This window comes from Artemia sp. Qi Xiang Cuo, chromosome 18 (assembly GCF_049724085.1).
Source record: "Artemia sp. Qi Xiang Cuo chromosome 18, ASM4972408v1, whole genome shotgun sequence".
NCBI lineage: Eukaryota > Metazoa > Arthropoda > Branchiopoda > Anostraca > Artemiidae > Artemia > Artemia sp. Qi Xiang Cuo.
The window spans coordinates 54926687-54945596 of record NC_142811.1 but is presented as its reverse complement, the minus strand read 5'-3'; the positions used below and the strand labels follow the sequence as shown (position 1 = coordinate 54945596).

The 18910-nt window shown below is 35.6% G+C and overlaps 1 protein-coding gene across 3 annotated transcripts in view; it reads right to left on the bottom strand.

The window, feature by feature from the left end:
• The window catches only part of LOC148941659 (protocadherin gamma-B2-like), a 283199-nt gene that overhangs the window by 80798 nt on the left and 183491 nt on the right, over positions 1 to 18910 (bottom strand). For all 3 annotated transcript variants that reach the window (XM_089104431.1, XM_089104433.1, XM_089104432.1), the window contains exons 8-9: positions 14518 to 14745; positions 1683 to 1773 (exon numbers count right to left, since the gene is read on the bottom strand). In XM_089104431.1, the coding sequence (XP_088960557.1) occupies positions 1683 to 1773; positions 14518 to 14745 (319 nt within the window). The remainder of the gene's footprint in view (positions 1 to 1682; positions 1774 to 14517; positions 14746 to 18910) is intronic.

The following is an 18910-nucleotide window of genomic DNA, read 5'->3' as shown; positions in this document are numbered from 1 at the left end:
TTCAACCACACAATTAATTGGTTCAGTTTATAATTAGAGAAAGTGATATTAGTCCGCGCATTTTTCGCGGCCCATCGAATTAAGCCAAGAGAAATGAAAAAGGATTAAATTGATGCGAATTTTCTAACTTCTGATGTTCAAGTCGTCTGTTTTTTTTGTTTTTTTTTTGTTTTTTTATGTTTTTTTATTCGAGACATGTTTACTTCAATTTTCCTACTTTTGATAGAACATTCTTCGTTTCTCATTTCTATAATTTATTTCTTTAATTAGAATGTTAAGAAAATTAAATGCTAAAATATTAGATATATGTATTAGACTGAATACTTTTTACTAGGTGGGGAAGGGACAATGACTTGAATTGTATTGAGCACTCCTAACCCCAATTACGGCACTGTCTATTTTAATAGAATGTTTCTAGTCTCACAGGTTTGAAGCCTCGCCAAGCCCCACCCTGCGGCATAAATCTCTGCACCCTACCACCTAGCACCTAGCACCAATCCCTGCTCCTGGTCTTGCCTTAGACCTTAGATCCTACTGCACCGCCAGGGGGCGCTTAAGGCATCAGTGAAATGTTCGCCAATCGGGTTTGAGATGAGACGCTGCGTATACATCTTTCCAATCTGGTTGGAGAGAAGCATTTGGGCGGCATATGTCACTGTTGTAGGTTCGCCTCAATGTGTTTCGAGGTCTTCCTCGCCTCCGACTTCCAACTGGCTGCCATTCAAGTGTAGACTTCGGGATTCGATGGTTTTACATTCTTAAAACGTATCCGAGATACCTCCATCTACGGGATCTGATGATGTCGGTTATTAGTGGTTGATTGGTGATTCTCCGAATGGTATCGTTTGAGACCCTTTCCGACCAATGTATATTCAGAATCCTCCTTAAGCAATTGTTCTCAAAAGCAAGAATCTTCTTTTCTTGTTGAATATTTAAGTGCCAAGTCTCAGCGGCAATCAGGAGGACTGGTAAAACGTTACTATTGAGTAAGCGCAGCTTCCGGCGATTTGAATAATTCCTGGATTTCCAGGTTCTTTTCAGTTGATTGAAGGCTGCGTTAGCTTAATCTATTCTAGTTATGACTTCTTTTTTGGTAGATCCAGTATTCTCTATAATGCTGCCCAAATAATTCAACTCAATAACTTGTTCAATTTCCTCACCAGCACATGTGATATGTAGGGGGGAATTGGATGTTGCCATAGTTTTTGTCTTTCCTGCATTTATTTTAAGACCAAGCTGGCTGGTTTTCACACTGACCTTGTAAATGAAGCACTGCAAACGTTGCTTGCAACCCTGAACTAAGCCTGGGCTATAGGTTAATACCTAGCCCGGGCTATAGATTAATACCAGAATGTTTGCACTGTATCACAATTTTCTTAGATAGCGGAAAGTCATTATTGCAGATTTCTACCCTAGATTTAAAAAGATAAACATAAGAAAATACTCCTGCTTTCCAGAAGAAATATCAATTTAACTAATAGTTCTTTACAATTTTTCTAGGGAAGGAGTGTGTTGTCCGAGGACGGCAGTTCTACCTCGCCTGCTCTTGACTACACCCTTATCCCACGATGAGAGTTGAGGATCACTGGAAAAAAACTAGGAATATATTATATTCCTGTTTAAGTTTTCTATTTACATAATCAAACGTGTTTGATTTACATAATCAAACAAAACAGACTTACCATTTTGGATGGAATAGCGTAAGGGGGCTTTAATTCCCAAATCTTGGTCAGAGGCTTCAATTTTCTTAGGTCCAACATCGAGAATTTTCCCCTAAAATGTAAAGTAAACAATTCAAAATATTAGCTGGTTTTGAAAACAACATGATAAAAATGGTGAGCCCTGATGGTTCTTCAAAATTACAATAAATTTAAGCAAAAACGAGCTCAATCAACATTCAAAATTTAATAGGCAATCGTCTTGGAACGTAGCTCCTGAAGGTCTTCTTCAGGAGCAATAAAAGCGCTGAAAATTTTGTCTTTATCACTGAAGTTCTTCTTAAGGAGTAATAAAAGCACTGAATATTTTGTCTTTATCTCTGAAGATCTTCTTCAGGAGCATTAAAAGCACTGAATATTTCGCCTTTATCTCTGAGGGTCTTCTTCAGCAGCAATAAAAACGCTGAATATTTTGTCTTTATCTATGAAAGTGTTCTTCAGGAACAACAGAAGCGCTGAATATTTGGTCTTTATTACTGAACGCTGAATATTTTGTCAGAATTTGCTGAATATTCAGAAAATTCATTGTAATCAGAAATGTCTTTCCTGAAAATTAATGACAGTATGTAACAACTGCTACTGAATTCGTGTTTTTAAGCTTCACATTCATATTGTCTTTGTCAATTTGTATAGAATTAAGACATAAATACAAAGCATGGTATAAACGTTGTTACAGATATAAATTCTAAACTTGCTAAAGAATAATTTTAGGGGCTATAACCCTCCCATTCCATCCCCTAAAAGTGAAATCGAAAAAATTGACGCTGAATATCTTGTCTTTATCTCTGAAGGTCTTCTTCAGGAGCAATAAGAGGGCTGAATATTTTGACCTCTGAAGGTCTTCTTAAGGAGCAATAAGAGGGCTGAATATTTTGTCGTTATCTCTATTAATTAAAAAAACTTTTCTGAAAAATAAGTTTTTAAAAGAAAATTAAAGGCAATTTTAAACTTAAGCTCAGGAGATACAAATACCTGCTTAAGTTAAAACTCAAAACGACCAGAAATTACTATTAAAGAATAAATGAAACCCAAAACGAACAGAAATTAAATAAACAATCATAGAAAAAAAACATACAACAAGTAATAATATAAATGAATAAATAGATCTTAAAGCGAGTAATGCTTAGATTGAATATGAAAATCAAGCTTAAAACGAAAACAAATATTTTGCTATTAAAGTATAAATGAAACTTAAAACGAACAGAAATTAAATAAACAATCAACGCGAACAAACATACAATATATATATTAATGTAAATGAATAAATAAATCTTAAAACGAGTGAACCTTAAATTGAATATGCAAATCCAGTTTGAATCGAATAAAAACAACTACAATCAAGAGTTTGGGTATCGTCTCACTGCAGAAGCCGAAAACCTACTGCGTCATTGGTGCTTTACTGAAAACGAATTATATTACAAATGTTTTCTTTTGTACTTAATATTGAAAATGAATATTAAAATTACAGTAAAATTTTGAACTGAAATGAAATTTTGAGTTTAAAATGGCCTTTACTTTTCTTTGAAAAACTTATTTTTCGGAAAGTTTTTTTTCAATTAAATTTTTTTCGTTATTTTATTGCTAAAAGTTTCAAGTTTTTATGGCATTGGGGGGGGGGGTGCTTTACTTGCCGAGGACTCCAGTCTTTAAAAAATGGACTTAAAAATTGTTATTTATTCCAAATGAGGCTTTTTTCAAAGCCAATTCAAAAACCGCTCTGATAATGATCTTATATATGAAAACTAGAAAACTGGCATAATTTGTAGACAATAACTGGCGCCTGTAATTAGGTGGAAAAAATAGCTCTCATGCGAGGGTTCAGACCATTTCACTTGCTGGCAAAAAGAGATCCCGACTTTTTGGAATTGACCCTAATAGGAATTTGGGTGCCAAAGCAATTTTGCATCTATCACAGAGTATGTATTTTAACCTTATAATTGCATAATTATAATAGATTTCCTATGTGTTCTTCCCATACAGAACCCCTTCCCATAAGTTATAAACCCCCCTTAATAAGTTATGCCCCAGGGCATAACTTACCACGTCTACCCCTGGGCCCTGGTGGGCTGTGTCGATACCGGAGTTTTTTGGTATCAGAACTTTGAACTATTTAAAAAAAATGTCTATCTCAAAATTTTTATCTGATGCATTTAAGGCGTGGAGGAGGGAGAGGGGCTATTTTCCCATCAATCTCTTTTGACTCTTAAAAAGTGAACAAGAACTTTCAATTTTCAATCAAATGAGCCCTCTCTAAAGTTTATACGAGCATCCCTTCCATAAGAAATAATATGAAGAATTCGGAGAACCTTTAAATTATAACCCGTTCCCTACGGGCTTTGGCGGAGTTGTGATCCTTAAAGACCTGATTTCCACAACTTATGTTTAATAATTTAACTGTCTTAAAATTGCGAACGGACGATTGTGGGGAAAAGGTGAGCGTGAGAAGGGGATTAGTAACCATCAAATCACTGTTATCTCTTAAAAAGGGCAGAAGCCCTCGGAATTTCCAATCGAATGAGCCTTTTTTGAAGTTTCTACGACACCGCCTTCTATAAAAAACCTTATATGCCCTTAGACATATAAATGCATCTTATCTGATGCATTTAGGTCGTGGAGGAGGGAGAGGGCCTAGTTGCCCTTCAATCTCTTTTGACTCTTAAAAAGTGAACAAGAACTTTCAATTTTCAATCAAATGAGCCCTCTCTAAAGTTTATACGAGCATCCCTTCCATAAGAAATAATATGAAGAATTCGGAGAACCCTTAATACTAACCCTTGCCCTGAGGGATGTGGGGGAGTTGTCATCCTCAAAGAGCTAATTTACAGAACTTAAAACTACGTTTAATAAAACGACTGTCTCAAAATAGTGACTGGATGTGTTTGGGGAAAAGGTGGGCGTGCGAGGGGGGTTAATTGCCCTCAAATCACTTTCGACTAGTACAAATGGAAGTTTCTACGACACCGCCTTCTATAAAAACCTTATATACCCCCAGGGCATAACTTAAAACCCTTGCCCTGAGGGTTGTGGGGGATTGTCCTCCTTAAAAACATATTTTCTCTATGGAAATCAAATCGGCTGAAAAAATGGCTATCTTAAAATTTTTAGTGGATGTGTTTGGGGGAATGATGGTCGTGGGGGGGGGGGGGGCGGAGTTGCCCTTCAATCACTTTTGACTATTAAAAAGGGCAATCACTTCGACTATTAAAAAGGGCACTAGCCCTTTGAATTTCCAATTGAATGTGCCTGTTTTGAAGTTTCTACGACAAACCCTTCTATAAAAGCCTTTTATGACCCCAGGTCATAACTTAGAACACTTGACCTGAGGGTTGTAGGGCAGTTTCATCCACAAAAAAATATTTTCAATCTGAACATAAAATACGATGAACAAAAATAGATCTCTCAAAATTTTGATGTTATGTGTGAGGGGGAATGAGGGGCGTAGGGGGGGTTAGTAGCCCTCTAATCACTTTCGACTATTAAAAAGGGCACTATCCCTTTGAATTTCCAATCGAATGATTCTTTTCTGAAGTTTCTACGACAAAGCCTTCTATAAAAACCTTATATGCCCCCAGGGCATAACTTAAAACCCTTGCCCTGAGGGTTGTGGGGGATTTTCCTTTCTCAAAAACATGTTTTCTATCTGAAAATCTACTAGGCTGAACAAAATGGCTATCTCAAAATTTTGATTGGATGTTTTTGGAGGAAAGATGGGCGTGGGGGGGGGGGCTAGTTGCCCAACAATCAAATTAGAAAATAAAAAAGAGAACTATCCCATATAATTTACAATTGTATGTGCCTTTTTTGAAGTTTCTACGACAACCCCTTCTATAAAAACCTTATATGCCCCCAGGGCATAACTTAAAACTCTTGCCCTGAGGGTTGTGGGGGAGTGTCCTCCTCAAAAATATATTTTCCATCTGGAAATCAACTACGCTGAACGAAAGTGGCTATCTAAAAATTTTGATTGGATGTGTTTGGGGGAATGATGGGCGTAGTGGGGGGGGGGGGCTAGTTGCCCTCCAGTCACTTTTGACTATTAAAAAGGGCACTATCCCTTTGATTTTCTAATCGAATGAGCCTTTTTTGAAGTTTCTGTGACAACGCCTTCTATAGAAACCTTATATGCCCCCATGGCATAACTTAAAACCCTTGCCCTGATGGTTGTGGGGGATTTTCCTCCTCAAAAACATGATTTCTATGTGAAAATCTACAACGCTGAACAAAATGGCTATATCAAAACTTTGATTGGATGTGTTTGGGGGAATGATGGGCGTGGGAGGGGGGGGGGGGGCTAGTTGCCCTCCAATCACTTTTGACAATTAAAAAGGGCACTATCCCTTTGAATTTCCAATCGAATGAGCTTTTTTTGAAGTTTCTACGACAACACCTTCTATAAAAACGTTATATGCCCCCAGGGCATATCTTAAAACCCTTGCTCTGAAGGTTCTGGGGGATTGTCCTCCTCAAAAACATATTTTCTATCTGGAAATCAACTACGCTGCACAAAATGGCTAACTCAAAATTTTGATTGGATGTGTTTGGGGAAATGATGAGCGTGGGGGGGGCTAGTTACCCTCAAATCACTTTAGACTATTAAAAAGGGCACTAACCCTTTGAATTTCCAATCAAATGAGCCGGTTTTTAAGTTTCTACGACAACGCCTTCTATAAAAACTTTATATGCCCCCATGGCATAACTTAAAACCCTTGCCCTGAGGGTTGTGGGGGAGTGTCCACCTCAAAAACATAATTTCTATCTGGAAATCAACTACGCTGAAGAAAATGGCTATCTGAAAATTTTGATGGGGTGTGTTTGTGGAAATGATGGGCGTGGGGGGGAAGAGGGCTAGTTACATTCCAATCACTTTCGACTATTAAAAAGGGCACTAGCTCTTTAATTTCCAATCGAATGAGCATGTTTTGTAGTTTCTACGACAACGCCTTCTATAAAAACATTATATGCCCCCAGGGCATAACTTAAAACCCTTGCCCTGAGGGTTGTGGGGGAGTATCCTCCTCAAAAAAATATTTTCTATCTGAAAATCAATTACGCCGAACAAAATGGCTATCTCAAAATTTTGATTGGATGTGTTTGGGGGAATGATGGGCGTGGGGGGGCTAGTTGCACTGCATTCCTTTTCGACACTTAAAAAGGACACTAGAACTCCCAATTTCCAATCGAGTGAGCCCCCTTTGAAGCTTCTACGACGACCCCTTCCATGCAAAGAACCTCTGGGAAAAAAAAAAAAATAATAAAACATTGGATCCGTATGGCCTTTACTATAGGGTCTATAGGCAACGCTACAGCGTTGCCTCTGAAAGGTGTTCTTCAGGAACTATAGAAGCGCTAAATATTTTGTCTTTATAACTGAAGGTCTTCTTCAGCAGCAATAAAAGCGCTGAGAATTTTGTCTTTATCTCTAAAGGTCTCCTTCAGGAACAATAAAACTGCTGCGTATCTTGGCTTTATCTCTGAAGGTCTTCTTCAGGAGCAATAATAGCGCAGAATAATTTGTCTTTATCTCTGAAGGTCTTCTTAAGGAGCAATAAAAGCGCTGAATATTATGTCTTTATCTCGGAAGGTCTTCTTCAGGAACAATAAAAGCACTTATCTCTATAGATTATTCTATAAAAAAAAGAATACTCTATAATATACTCTATAACAATATACTTATACTCTATAATAAGATACTATACTATACTCTAATAATAATATACTCTATAACAAGGAAATTTTATCTCTATCTCTTTAAGTCTTCTTTAGAAGCAATAAAAGCGCTGAATTTTTTTGTCTCTATTACTGAAGGTCTTCATCGGGAGCAATAAAAACGCTGAATATTTTGTCTTTATCTCTGAAGGTCTTCTTAAGGAGCAATAAAAATGCCGAATATTTTGTCTTTATCTCTGAAGGTCTTCTTCAGGAGCAATAAGAGGGCTGAATATTTCGTCTTTATCTCTGGAGGTCGGCTTCAGGAGCAATAAAAGCGCTGAATATTTTGTCTCTATCTTTGAAGATCCGCAGCAGGAGCAATAAAATGAGTAAAAATAAGAGACGACAATACAAAACAAAAAGAAGACTAGAAAACAACAAAATGAGATTTTATTTGCCTAGTCACAACTGCCAAAAGCCTTGCGAGATAGGTTGAATTACTAAGCAGTCTTTTCAGTTCTTCTTTGTCGTTGGGTGTCATATTGCTGGTTTTCCTCATCATTTTCAAGAATCTTGGCAGCAGATCAGGATTTTATTCGTCATTACAAATAAATGACGAATAAAATCAACTATGTGCTGGTTGTTAAAAAACTGTGTTAATTTTCGAAAATTTTAAAGAATCCACTACGTCAGTCCCCATTTTTTGGCACACTACCTTCAACAGACGTAGTCAGGGAGTACGAAAAGGGGCTTAAGAGAAAGATTGTGTTGCAAATCCCCCACCAGAAAAAGGGGCATTAGCGTCTTGTTCAGTGGTCCCGCTATTTGAGGTGCATTTATTTCACAGGAGGTATGAGAGGGAGGTACGATTATGACAAACACAATTTCAGTACTTCTTCTACCGCAAAGGCTATCGCACATAACCATATACTGGTATACCGAAGTGAACCCTAATTATTTGCTGATTTTACAAGTTTTTCCATACCAACACCAGACTGTTTTCAGAAAAAAAAGAACATTTTCTGTGTACTATAATATTAAAATGATGGGATGTAAGCCCCTTTTATTTTAGACACGAAGAAGCAGAGACGAAAAACCATCTCTCGCGTGTAAGGGCAATGTCCTAGACATAGTGACTCCAGAAGGTCTGAGGACCACCGTTTGACCCAGAGAGGCCACCACTTTAGAACTAAATCTCATTTGTTGCGTAGGGAAGCGACGGACAATCTGTAGTACGTCTCAATAAACAACAAAGGCAAGATTGGGGTCATCACCAGTGGCGTCGTTTGGGGGGGACAAGGGGGGGGAGTTTCCTGGGGGGCTGGAGCACTTTTCAATAATGAAGACCATCGTCAAGCTTGGTTTCTATTCTAAGCTTGACTTCATTTTATTAGAAACCAACAGTTGGTTTCTTCCATTTAGTATCAGTGGATTTCCTATAAATTTAACCGTATTTTTTCCAAGAAACAATAATTGACGCAGATACGCGTTCGAACAACAAGAATTATACTTTTTTTCTTTTTAACAGATCACAGATAAGTCAAGTTGAATGCTTCTTTTGTGGGAAGAATAAAGCGTAATAGCATATGCTAACAACTGTGTACTAAGTTGTACTAATTTAAAAGTACATTACACCTTAGAGCAGGAACTAAAACGAAATACGAATAATTTTTTTTATGTTTAGATAGTATGTCTTCCCACAAATCCCTGAAAAAACACACTATTGGCTCGTACTTGAGTTTCGATCAATCAGAGTTAGGATGGAATGCAAAATAAAAGCAGATCTTTTTAAACGTATTAAAACGTGCTATACAACATAAATGTTTAAGGGTCGTTGATACCTTAAAGCAGTAATTCTCAAACTTATTTAGAAACTGTACTCCGTTTTACCCACAAAACATTTTAGGTATCCCTTCCCAGTTACCACTACTAAATAAACTATAGCTAAAATTTAAATAAAATTGCCAGTCCTAGAGTTACAGGGTTGTTTTATTTTTTTGTTAACCGGTCGCGAACCCCATAAAAATTTCTGCGTACCCCCAAGGGGTACGCGTACCACAGTTTGAGAACCACTGCCTTAAAAAATCACCCTATCTCGTCTGTTACAAGCTTTTTAGCTTGTGTGGCCAAACTATTCGGAATTGATTACCATAACTTGTATAGCTTTGATAAGAGATCCGAATAAACGACGGAAAAACTAAAAGCCGACACCTACTTTTCTGAAAATCTTAGAAAATCTTACAATCATTATTTATTGGTCACATACATAATGATGATAAGCTGACCTGAGACATTGTCTTTGTGGCTTCAAGAGTCATCAAGGTATAGAGAAAAATATTTTGTATGATATAAGCTTGACATTTCCAGTATATTATATTTAGAAAGGCCATGCATAATCAAAATAAACGACGGAAAAACTAAAAGCCGACACCTACTTTTCTGAAAATCTTACAATCATTATATATTGGTCACATACATAATGATGATAAGCTGACCTGAGCCATTTTCTTTGTGTCTTAAAGAGTCATCACGGTATAGAGAAAAATATTTTGTATGATATAAGCTTGACATTTCCATTATATTATATTTAGAAAGGCCATGCATAATCAAAATAAACGACGGAAAAACTAAAAGCCGACACCTACTTTTCCGAAGATTTTTGAAAATCTTACAATCATTATTTATTGGTCACATACATAATGATGATAAGCTGACCTGAGACATTGTCTTTGTGGCTTCAAGAGTCATCACGATATAGAGAAAAATATTTTGTATGATATAAGCTTGACATTTCCATTATATTATATTTAGAAAGGCCATGCATAATCAAAATAAACGACGGAAAAACTAAAAGCCGACACCTACTTTTCTGAAAATCTTACAATCATTATATATTGGTCACATACATAATGATGATAAGCTGACCTGAGACATTTTCTTTGTGTCTTCAAGAGTCATCAAGATATAGAGAAAAATATTTTGTATGATATAAGTTTGACATTTCCATTATATTATATTTAGAAAGGCCATGCATAATCAAAATAAACGACGGAAAAACTAAAAGCCGACACCTTCTTTTCCGAAGATCTTAGAAAATCTTACAATCATTATATATTGGTCACATACATAATGACGATAAGCTGACCTGAGCCATTTTCTTTGTGTCTTTAAGAGTCATCACGATATAGAGAAAAATATTTTGTATGATATAAGCTTGACATTTCCATTATATTATATTTAAAAAGGCCATGCATAATCAAAATAAACGATGAAAAAACTAAAAGCCGACACCTAATTTTCTGAAAATCTTACAATCATTATATATTGGTCACATACATAATGATGATAAGCTGACCTGAGCCATTTTATTTGTGTATTTAATAGTCATCACGGTATAGAGAAAAATATTTTGTATGATATAAGCTTGACATTTCCATTATATTATATTTAGAAAGGCCATTCATAATCAAAATAAACGAAGAAAAAACTAAAAGCCGACACCTTCTTTTCCGAAGATCTTAGAAAATCTTACAATCATTATATATTGGTCACATACATAATGACGATAAGCTGACCTGAGCCATTTTCTTTGTGTCTTTAAGAGTCATCACGATATAGAGAAAAATATTTTGTATGATATAAGCTTGACATTTCCATTATATTATATTTAGAAAGGCCATGCATAATCAAAATAAACGACGGAAAAACTAAAAGCCGACACCTACTTTTCCGAAGATCTTAGAAAATCTTACAATCATTATATATTGGTCACATACATAATGATGATAAGCTGACCTGAGCCATTTTCTTTGTGTCTTTAAGAGTCATCACGATATAGAGAAAAATATTTTGTATGATATAAGCTTGACATTTCCATTATATTATATTTAGAAAGGCCATGCATAATCAAAATAAACGATGAAAAAACTAAAAGCCGACACCTAATTTTCTGAAAATCTTACAATCATTATATATTGGTCACATACATAATGATGATAAGCTGACCTGAGCCATTTTCTTTGTGTCTTTAAGAGTCATCACGATATAGAGAAAAATATTTTGTATGATATAAGCTTGACATTTCCATTATATTATATTTAGAAAGGCCATGCATAATCAAAATAAACGACGGAAAAACTAAAAGCCGACACCTACTTTTCTGAAAATCTTACAATCATTATATATTGGTCACATACATAATGATGATAAGCTGACCTGAGCCATTTTCTTTGTGTCTTCAAGAGTCATCACGGTATAGATAAAAATATTTTGTATGATATAAGCTTGACATTTCCATTATATTATATTTAGAAAGGCCATGCATAATCAAAATAAACGACGGAAAAACTAAAAGCCGACACCTACTTTTCTGAAAATCTTACAATCATTATATATTGGTCACATACATAATGATGATAAGCTGACCTGAGCCATTTTCTTTGTGTCTTCAAGAGTCATCACGGTATAGAGAAAAATATTTTGTATGATATAAGCTTGACATTTCAATTATATTATATTTAGAAAGGCCATGCATAATCAAAATAAACGACGGAAAAACTAAAAGCCGACACCTACTTTTCTGAAAATCTTACAATCATTATATATTGGTCACATACATAATGATGATAAGCTGACCTGAGCCATTTTTTTTGTGTCTTCAAGAGTAATCACGGTATAGAGAAAAATATTCTGTATGATATAAGCTTGACATTTCCAGTATATTATATTTAGAAAGGCAATGCATAATAAAAATAAACGACGGAAAAACTAAAAGCCGACACCTACTTTTCTGAAAATCTTACAATCATTATATATTGGTCACATACATAATGATGATAAGCTGACCTGAGCCATTTTTTTTGTGTCTTCAAGAGTCATCACGGTATAGAGAAAAATATTCTGTATGATATAAGCTTGACATTTCCAGTATATTATATTTAGAAAGGCCATGCATAATCAAAATAAACGAAGGAAAAACTAAAAGCCGACACCTACTTTTCTGAAAATCTTACAATCATTATATATTGGTCACATACATAATGATGATAAGCTGACCTGAGCCATTTTTTTTGTGTCTTCAAGAGTCATCACGGTATAGAGAAAAATATTCTGTATGATATAAGCTTGACATTTCCAGTATATTATATTTAGAAAGGCCATTCATAATCAAAATAAACGACTGAAAAACTAAAAGCCGACACCTACTTTTCTGAAAATCTTACAATCATTATATATTGGTCACATACATAATGATGATAAGCTGACCTGAGCCATTTTTTTTGTGTCTTCAAGAGTCATCACGGTATATAGAAAAATATTCTGTATTATATAAGCTTGACATTTCCATTATATTATATTTAGAAAGGCCATGCATAATCAAAATAAACGACGGAAAAACTAAAAGCCGACACCTACTTTTCTGAAAATCTTACAATCATTATATATTGGTCACATACATAATGATGATAAGCTGACCTGAGCCATTTTTTTTGTGTCTTCAAGAGTCATCACGGTATAGAGAAAAATATTCTGTATGATATAAGCTTGACATTTCCAGTATATTATATTTAGAAAGGCCATGCATAATCAAAATACATTTAACTTTTCTGTTTAACTCCTCCTGTTTTGTACCAGTGATAGAGATATTTAGATTTAATGAAACTTGCATCAATAGAAAACTATTTCTTTGATTGAACGGAACAGAATTTTCCTTTTTAAGTTCAGAAAAGGGCAGTACCTAAAAATGTTTTAGTATATCTGCTTGGAAAACATTAAAAATCAGCTCAAAATCTCATTGAAAAATTTAAGAGCTTTGGAAGTTTCCTTTTGTGCTAACAGCCTTGATTGAAATCTTTGCAGACACAGATTGCACGTTATTTATGCTGTACGTACATTGATTAGACAGCGTGTTGCTTGCTAAGATATTATAGGTTTCCTTGATTTCGATTTTTAACATTATAGGTTTTCTTTGTTTTAAATTTCCTGACTATCAATTTTTACCAAAATTGCTTTGGAAGCTCTCTGTGGTGCTGGGAAAATTTTCTAATTGACCCTTGTCTTTGAGACTGTCAGCCGACACAGGGACTCATAAAATAACATTTTTGGTACCGAGCGTCCTTAAAGGTAAATTGAAAAACTTCAAAGGTGTTTCGGGTTTTCTAACTCTTATTATAAGCAATTGTCTAAATAAAAAAATGGATTGCTTTAAGTATCCAAGATATTGCAAAACAATTCCAGCATAATAACTCTTCTTGCTTTTTTTATGTGTGAGAAAAAACGACATTGCCCATTTAAGTAAAAGTACGTATGACGGCACTAGAGCCTCGAGGTCCAAACCGGCGGTGCTGATCTCTGTTTCGTGGCTCTTCAGCATTGAAGTGCAATGGGAGGTTGTGGGCCAGCCATCATGTGCTTTTGTACACCCTTACTGCTTATCTTCCCCAGATTTATCCAGGTACCCATTCAGAGCAGGGTCGCCTCTGGCTGAGCTTACAGAATCACATCACTGACCCCCGTCCCAAACCTAATAACCGGCCACGCCAGGAATCGAACCCGTGCTCCTCGGACAAAGGACTCCAACCCAGCGCACCAACCACTTAGTTGGCAAGTAGTTGGCTTAGTAGGAAGAAGTAGAAACTTACAAAAGATCCTGGGAGCTGAATAAGATAAAAAAAAAGGCGGATTGAACCAACCCATAGAACGTGCTTTGTTTGAGGAGGGTGAATTTAAATCTAAGACTGTCAGCCGAAGGTTCGACTCACAAAATGAAATTTTTGGAATTGAGTATCCTTAAAGGAAAATTGAAAAACTAAAAATATGTTTCGGGTTTTCTAACTCTTATCATAAGCAATTGTCTATATAAAAAATGAAGTTTTTTCAAGTATCCAAGAAATGGAAAAGCAACTCCAGCATAAAAACTCTAGATTCCTACATTTTTCTGAGCGATAAAAAAACGAAATGGCGCATTTAAGAAGAAATAGAAGCTTCCAAATGTTCCAAAACATCTTGGGAGGTAAATAAGATAAGAAAATGAGGATTGGACCGACCCGTTGAACGTACTTTGTTTGAGGAGGGTGAATTTAAATCTAAGCTTTCTGAAAAACGTCATATACTGGCTTTCTGAACTACCACACCAGCTGAGTGTCCTTACCTCTCTGGCGTCATCTTGCAGAAAAGCATAGTATGTTGGGGCAGTAAAGGCTGGATTACGGTCATCTGCATCTAAAACAGTGACATCTAGGGATGTTCTACTCTCTAGTGGTGGGTTCCCTTGGTCGCGAGCGATAATGACAAGCACCATCTGACGGAACGTTTCATAGTCTAGTGGCTTACGAAGAAATAGTGATCCATCGAGACTATTTTTGAATTCGAAAAAATCCTGAAATGAAAATTGGGCGATATGAATTATAGAAATATTTTGATTTTGACCTGACATGAGAGGGCGGTTTTATCCTAGCGCTAGTGAACTGATTGTTTAGATTTTTTGTCAGAGAAACGGTACAGTTTCCTAGTTTTAAGTATGACTGTAGTGATTTAACTTATTCTAAATTTTTATTAGCTTGTCCAATAGCTCCCTGAACAGGTTCGGTCAATTAACCTCCCCATTTTCCTTCATAACATTTACTTTCAAGTCACTTAGAAGTTTTTAGCTTTTAAATTCAAAATATGCTTCGATTACAAAAAAAGGAAAAGGAAAATCAGCGTCGTTAAGTTATTCTGAATTTCTATTAGCTTGTGCAATAGCTCCCTGAACAGGCTCGGTCAATTGACCTCCCCATTTTCCTGCATCTCACTTACTTTTCAAGTCAATTTGAAGTTTTCGGCTTTTTCAATTTCAAAATATGTTTTGTTTTGTTAAAGAAAATATAAAAATAAGAAAATCAGCGTCGTTACCGCATTCTAAATTCTTATTAACCTGTGCAGTACATCCCTGAACAGATTCGGTGCAATTGACCTTTCCATTTTCCTGCATATCATTTACTCTTCAAGCCACTTATAAGTTTTTGGCTTTTAATTTCAAAATTTGCTTCTTTCGCTTTAACAAAAAGAAAAAAACTGGGAAAATCAGGGTTTTATAGAAAAATTTATTTTCATTGAGCCTTGATGGGCTACAAAACAGATTCTAGATAAAAAAAAACAATTATTATAAACGAAGGTGAACCAATTGGAAGACAGCCAAACCTTCAAAGGTTTTTTTCTCTCTTCCCCTCTCCTTTAAAAGTTATTTTTTGACCTAACGCCATTTATTTAAGATAGATAAGATAAGATATTGATTTTAAAAAATCACCATCATAAGCTCCGAAGGGTCAAATTGAATTTCAGTGCCAAAAATATCATAAAAAAACACGAAAACTGGAAAATATCAAAAACAAAACGAAAAAAAAAATCAGAATGAATAATCATTCATCAGTTAATAATTTAACTGGAATTTGCCAATTGAAAGTTAAAAAGATAGACCATCACAGTTTTCAATACATTTTAAACTTTGATTCACATCCCTGTCTTAACTATTTGGAGCTTGAATACCTACTTTACAGCCCCTAGTCCCTTTTTGGAGCTGAAATAACCCTTGTGATAAAAATGATTGTCAAGAAAAAGAGACAATTATAGGAACTTTCAGTACTTATTAGTCCTGCCTCTAAAGGAGTAAATATCCCTCCCCTAGAATGACCAGTGATTAAAAAACCTCTAATGGGTCCTCAGGAGCAGTGGCGTTAATTCATAGAAATATAGGAGCAGCAAGATGTATTTTTCAGTCCAGGTGAGGGGGGGGGGGCAATTTTGCTGTTATTTTCAATTTTAAACTGAATATAACAGAAAAGCGTATTTTTAAATGAAAGTACTGCTAAACAGGTATTTTCAAAAATCGAGGCGGGAGGAGGTAAAAAAACTAGGAGAGGCGTTCCTAGGGTTAGTGGTGCCTGGGGAAAAATAATTATAGCGCCCCCTCCCCTCCCGAATCAAATATAAGCTAAAAAAAAGCCAAATCAAAATGAAAATTTGTATCTAAGTTTGCACACCCCTCCCCCCTTCCAAAACCCCCTAGCTACGACACCTGGACCAGCTCCTCCCTTCCCTCCTTTGAATGGCTCTGGGGTTTCTATCCAATGTCAAGTTTCTGTTTTGTCGTTTGCGGCTTTACAAAGGGAACGAAGTGATTTCATAGGAACAGTTCTGTATATATTTTTTTTATGCCTTTTTAAACGAACCGTTTTACGGATAAAAAAAACAGCTTTCTGAGTTCAAGATTAAGCTAAGGTCATCTGCGTTTCATTCATATTTAGCTGAAATCTGTTCTACATAAAATATGTACACGTATTTTACAGACATGTCAATATAATACGGGCATGTCAATGAAACTCCGGTCCATTGACATGTCTTAAAAGACAAAATAGTTTGTCAAAAGATTGAGCTCCACACCGTCTACTTTATTTTTACCTAAGGATGGTAGATAATTCTGCACTATCCTGGTGCAGAATAACTATATTTTTTGGAAAAAAGTTGTTGCAAAAGGAAATTCTATCTTTTTAAAGATCAAAATATTATATGTGACAAAAAATAATTTCAACAGATATTTCAAAATTTAAATAAAAACCTTAACAAGTAAAATCGATTATTTAATATCAACTTCGAAAATTTGCAACAGTTTTGGGCGAAAAGATGTTGGCATTTGCCACGAGGGCGGCGCAAAAACCCAATTGGAATACCACTAATTGTTCATTTTATAGTTTCTTGACACACTCTTATGATTTAAAATACAAATCTTAACCACTTCCATGCATTTAACCGCTTCCATGCGCCATTCTTTATGCAAATATATTAAATTAACCAACTTTACCGGTAAATTATATATTTATTTATGGGGTTAGAAAAAGGAATACAGACCAGATTCTCGCTAGTTGGTGTCTACTTATTCCATTCTTACGTCACATATATTCTATTATAAGATTTATCCTGACTTTTGATTAACGACGAGATATGACAGCGAAATTATACAGAATACGAGATTTATTCTTTTCTCTTTCTTTATGTTTTTACTTGCCTCCCGTTTTTAATTCCTTTTATGACAATTTTCACGTCACTAGCTATGACAATAGATATATGAAAGAGACATCTAGCCTTGCAACGGCATGGATTGACAGTTTTGAAATAAATTTCTTTTTTTTTGGGGGGGGGGATTTATTTTTCCTTTTATGTGATCGATTTCTCAGTTTGTTTGTTTTTTTTGTTCCTTTTTTGGGTGTAAGTGGGTTGTAAGGCTGGTGGAGGAGTGATTGGAAGGGTTTGGGGTGGCTGAGGTTGTATTTTGATGGTGGTCGTTGCCCTGGAGGTGTGTGGGAGAATGTTATTTTTTCTTTTTTAATTGATCTATTAGTTTAGGGTGTCTCTAGAACAGTTTATTTAGGCAATCACTATACGTTAGCAAAAATTAATATGTTTTGTTTCCTAGCATAGTGCTTTATATTCGTAATGGTTATGTTTTTATTAAAAGCCGAAAGTAAAAAAGAAAAAAAGTAAAGTCAATCATAACCTTTTCGAGCTAAGGAGGAGCCGTTTTACAAATTAACCCAAATTTACAGCTGTTTCCTTACAGCTCTCAACAGGGGCGTCGTTTGGGAGGGGCAAGGGGGCAGTTGCCCCCCATGTAATGTTGAGAAAAAATTATTATATAGCCCATGCTCCTTGAATATCTGAAAGTAGACCCCTCTTGCCCCCCCCCCCAATGAAAAAGTTGCAGATTCAACCTTGGCTCTCAATGACACATGAAGGGGGGGATCCACCTCTTAAAGTCATAATATTATAAAGAAATATTATTGTTGCCCAATCTTTGATTTCTTAGACACTGATTTCTGCCATTGTCTTTATTTAGATGCTAGAAAATTAAACCAATGAAGGAGAAATCTAGCTTTACGATGTTATGCATAGGCGTGTCATTACGAATCGTAGAAATTATTTCTTCGATGTCATTAAGTTGAAAAAATAAATCAACCACAAAATACATAAACAGTTTTGAAAACCACAGGACAGTTTTGTAACTTTCCTCATAGCTTCACCAATCAAGGTATGGTATTTTATTGCCTTTTTGCCTAATCAACAGAAAAAAAGAAACAGTTCTCGTACAAGCTTGTGGTTAATAGAAGCCCATTTCTAAAGTTACTACTTGGTACCTTTGAGTTCATATATGCTTTTTTATAGAAAAAGACATATTTTAGAGGGGATACTGAGTTAATGACGGTCTGTGATGGTGTGTGTCATGTGAAAGTCTGTGTCAATGTGTGAGTGACGGCAGGCCCATAGAGGATACAAAGCTGTTAATTTTGGACATCCATGGGGATGGTTCAATATTTTGGGAGGGGACAGCCCTGAAAACAAAACCCAAACCAAGGTGAATTATGTGGAAAGTATATAAAATTATGAAAAATTTGCAAGAATACTAAGATTTTGGGTGTGTCCATGCGTTCGAAGGCCAGTTTGCATATCTTCCTTGGCCTGGAATCTGCCATTTCCAAACTGATCGCATCAAATATGCTAAAATTCCGAAT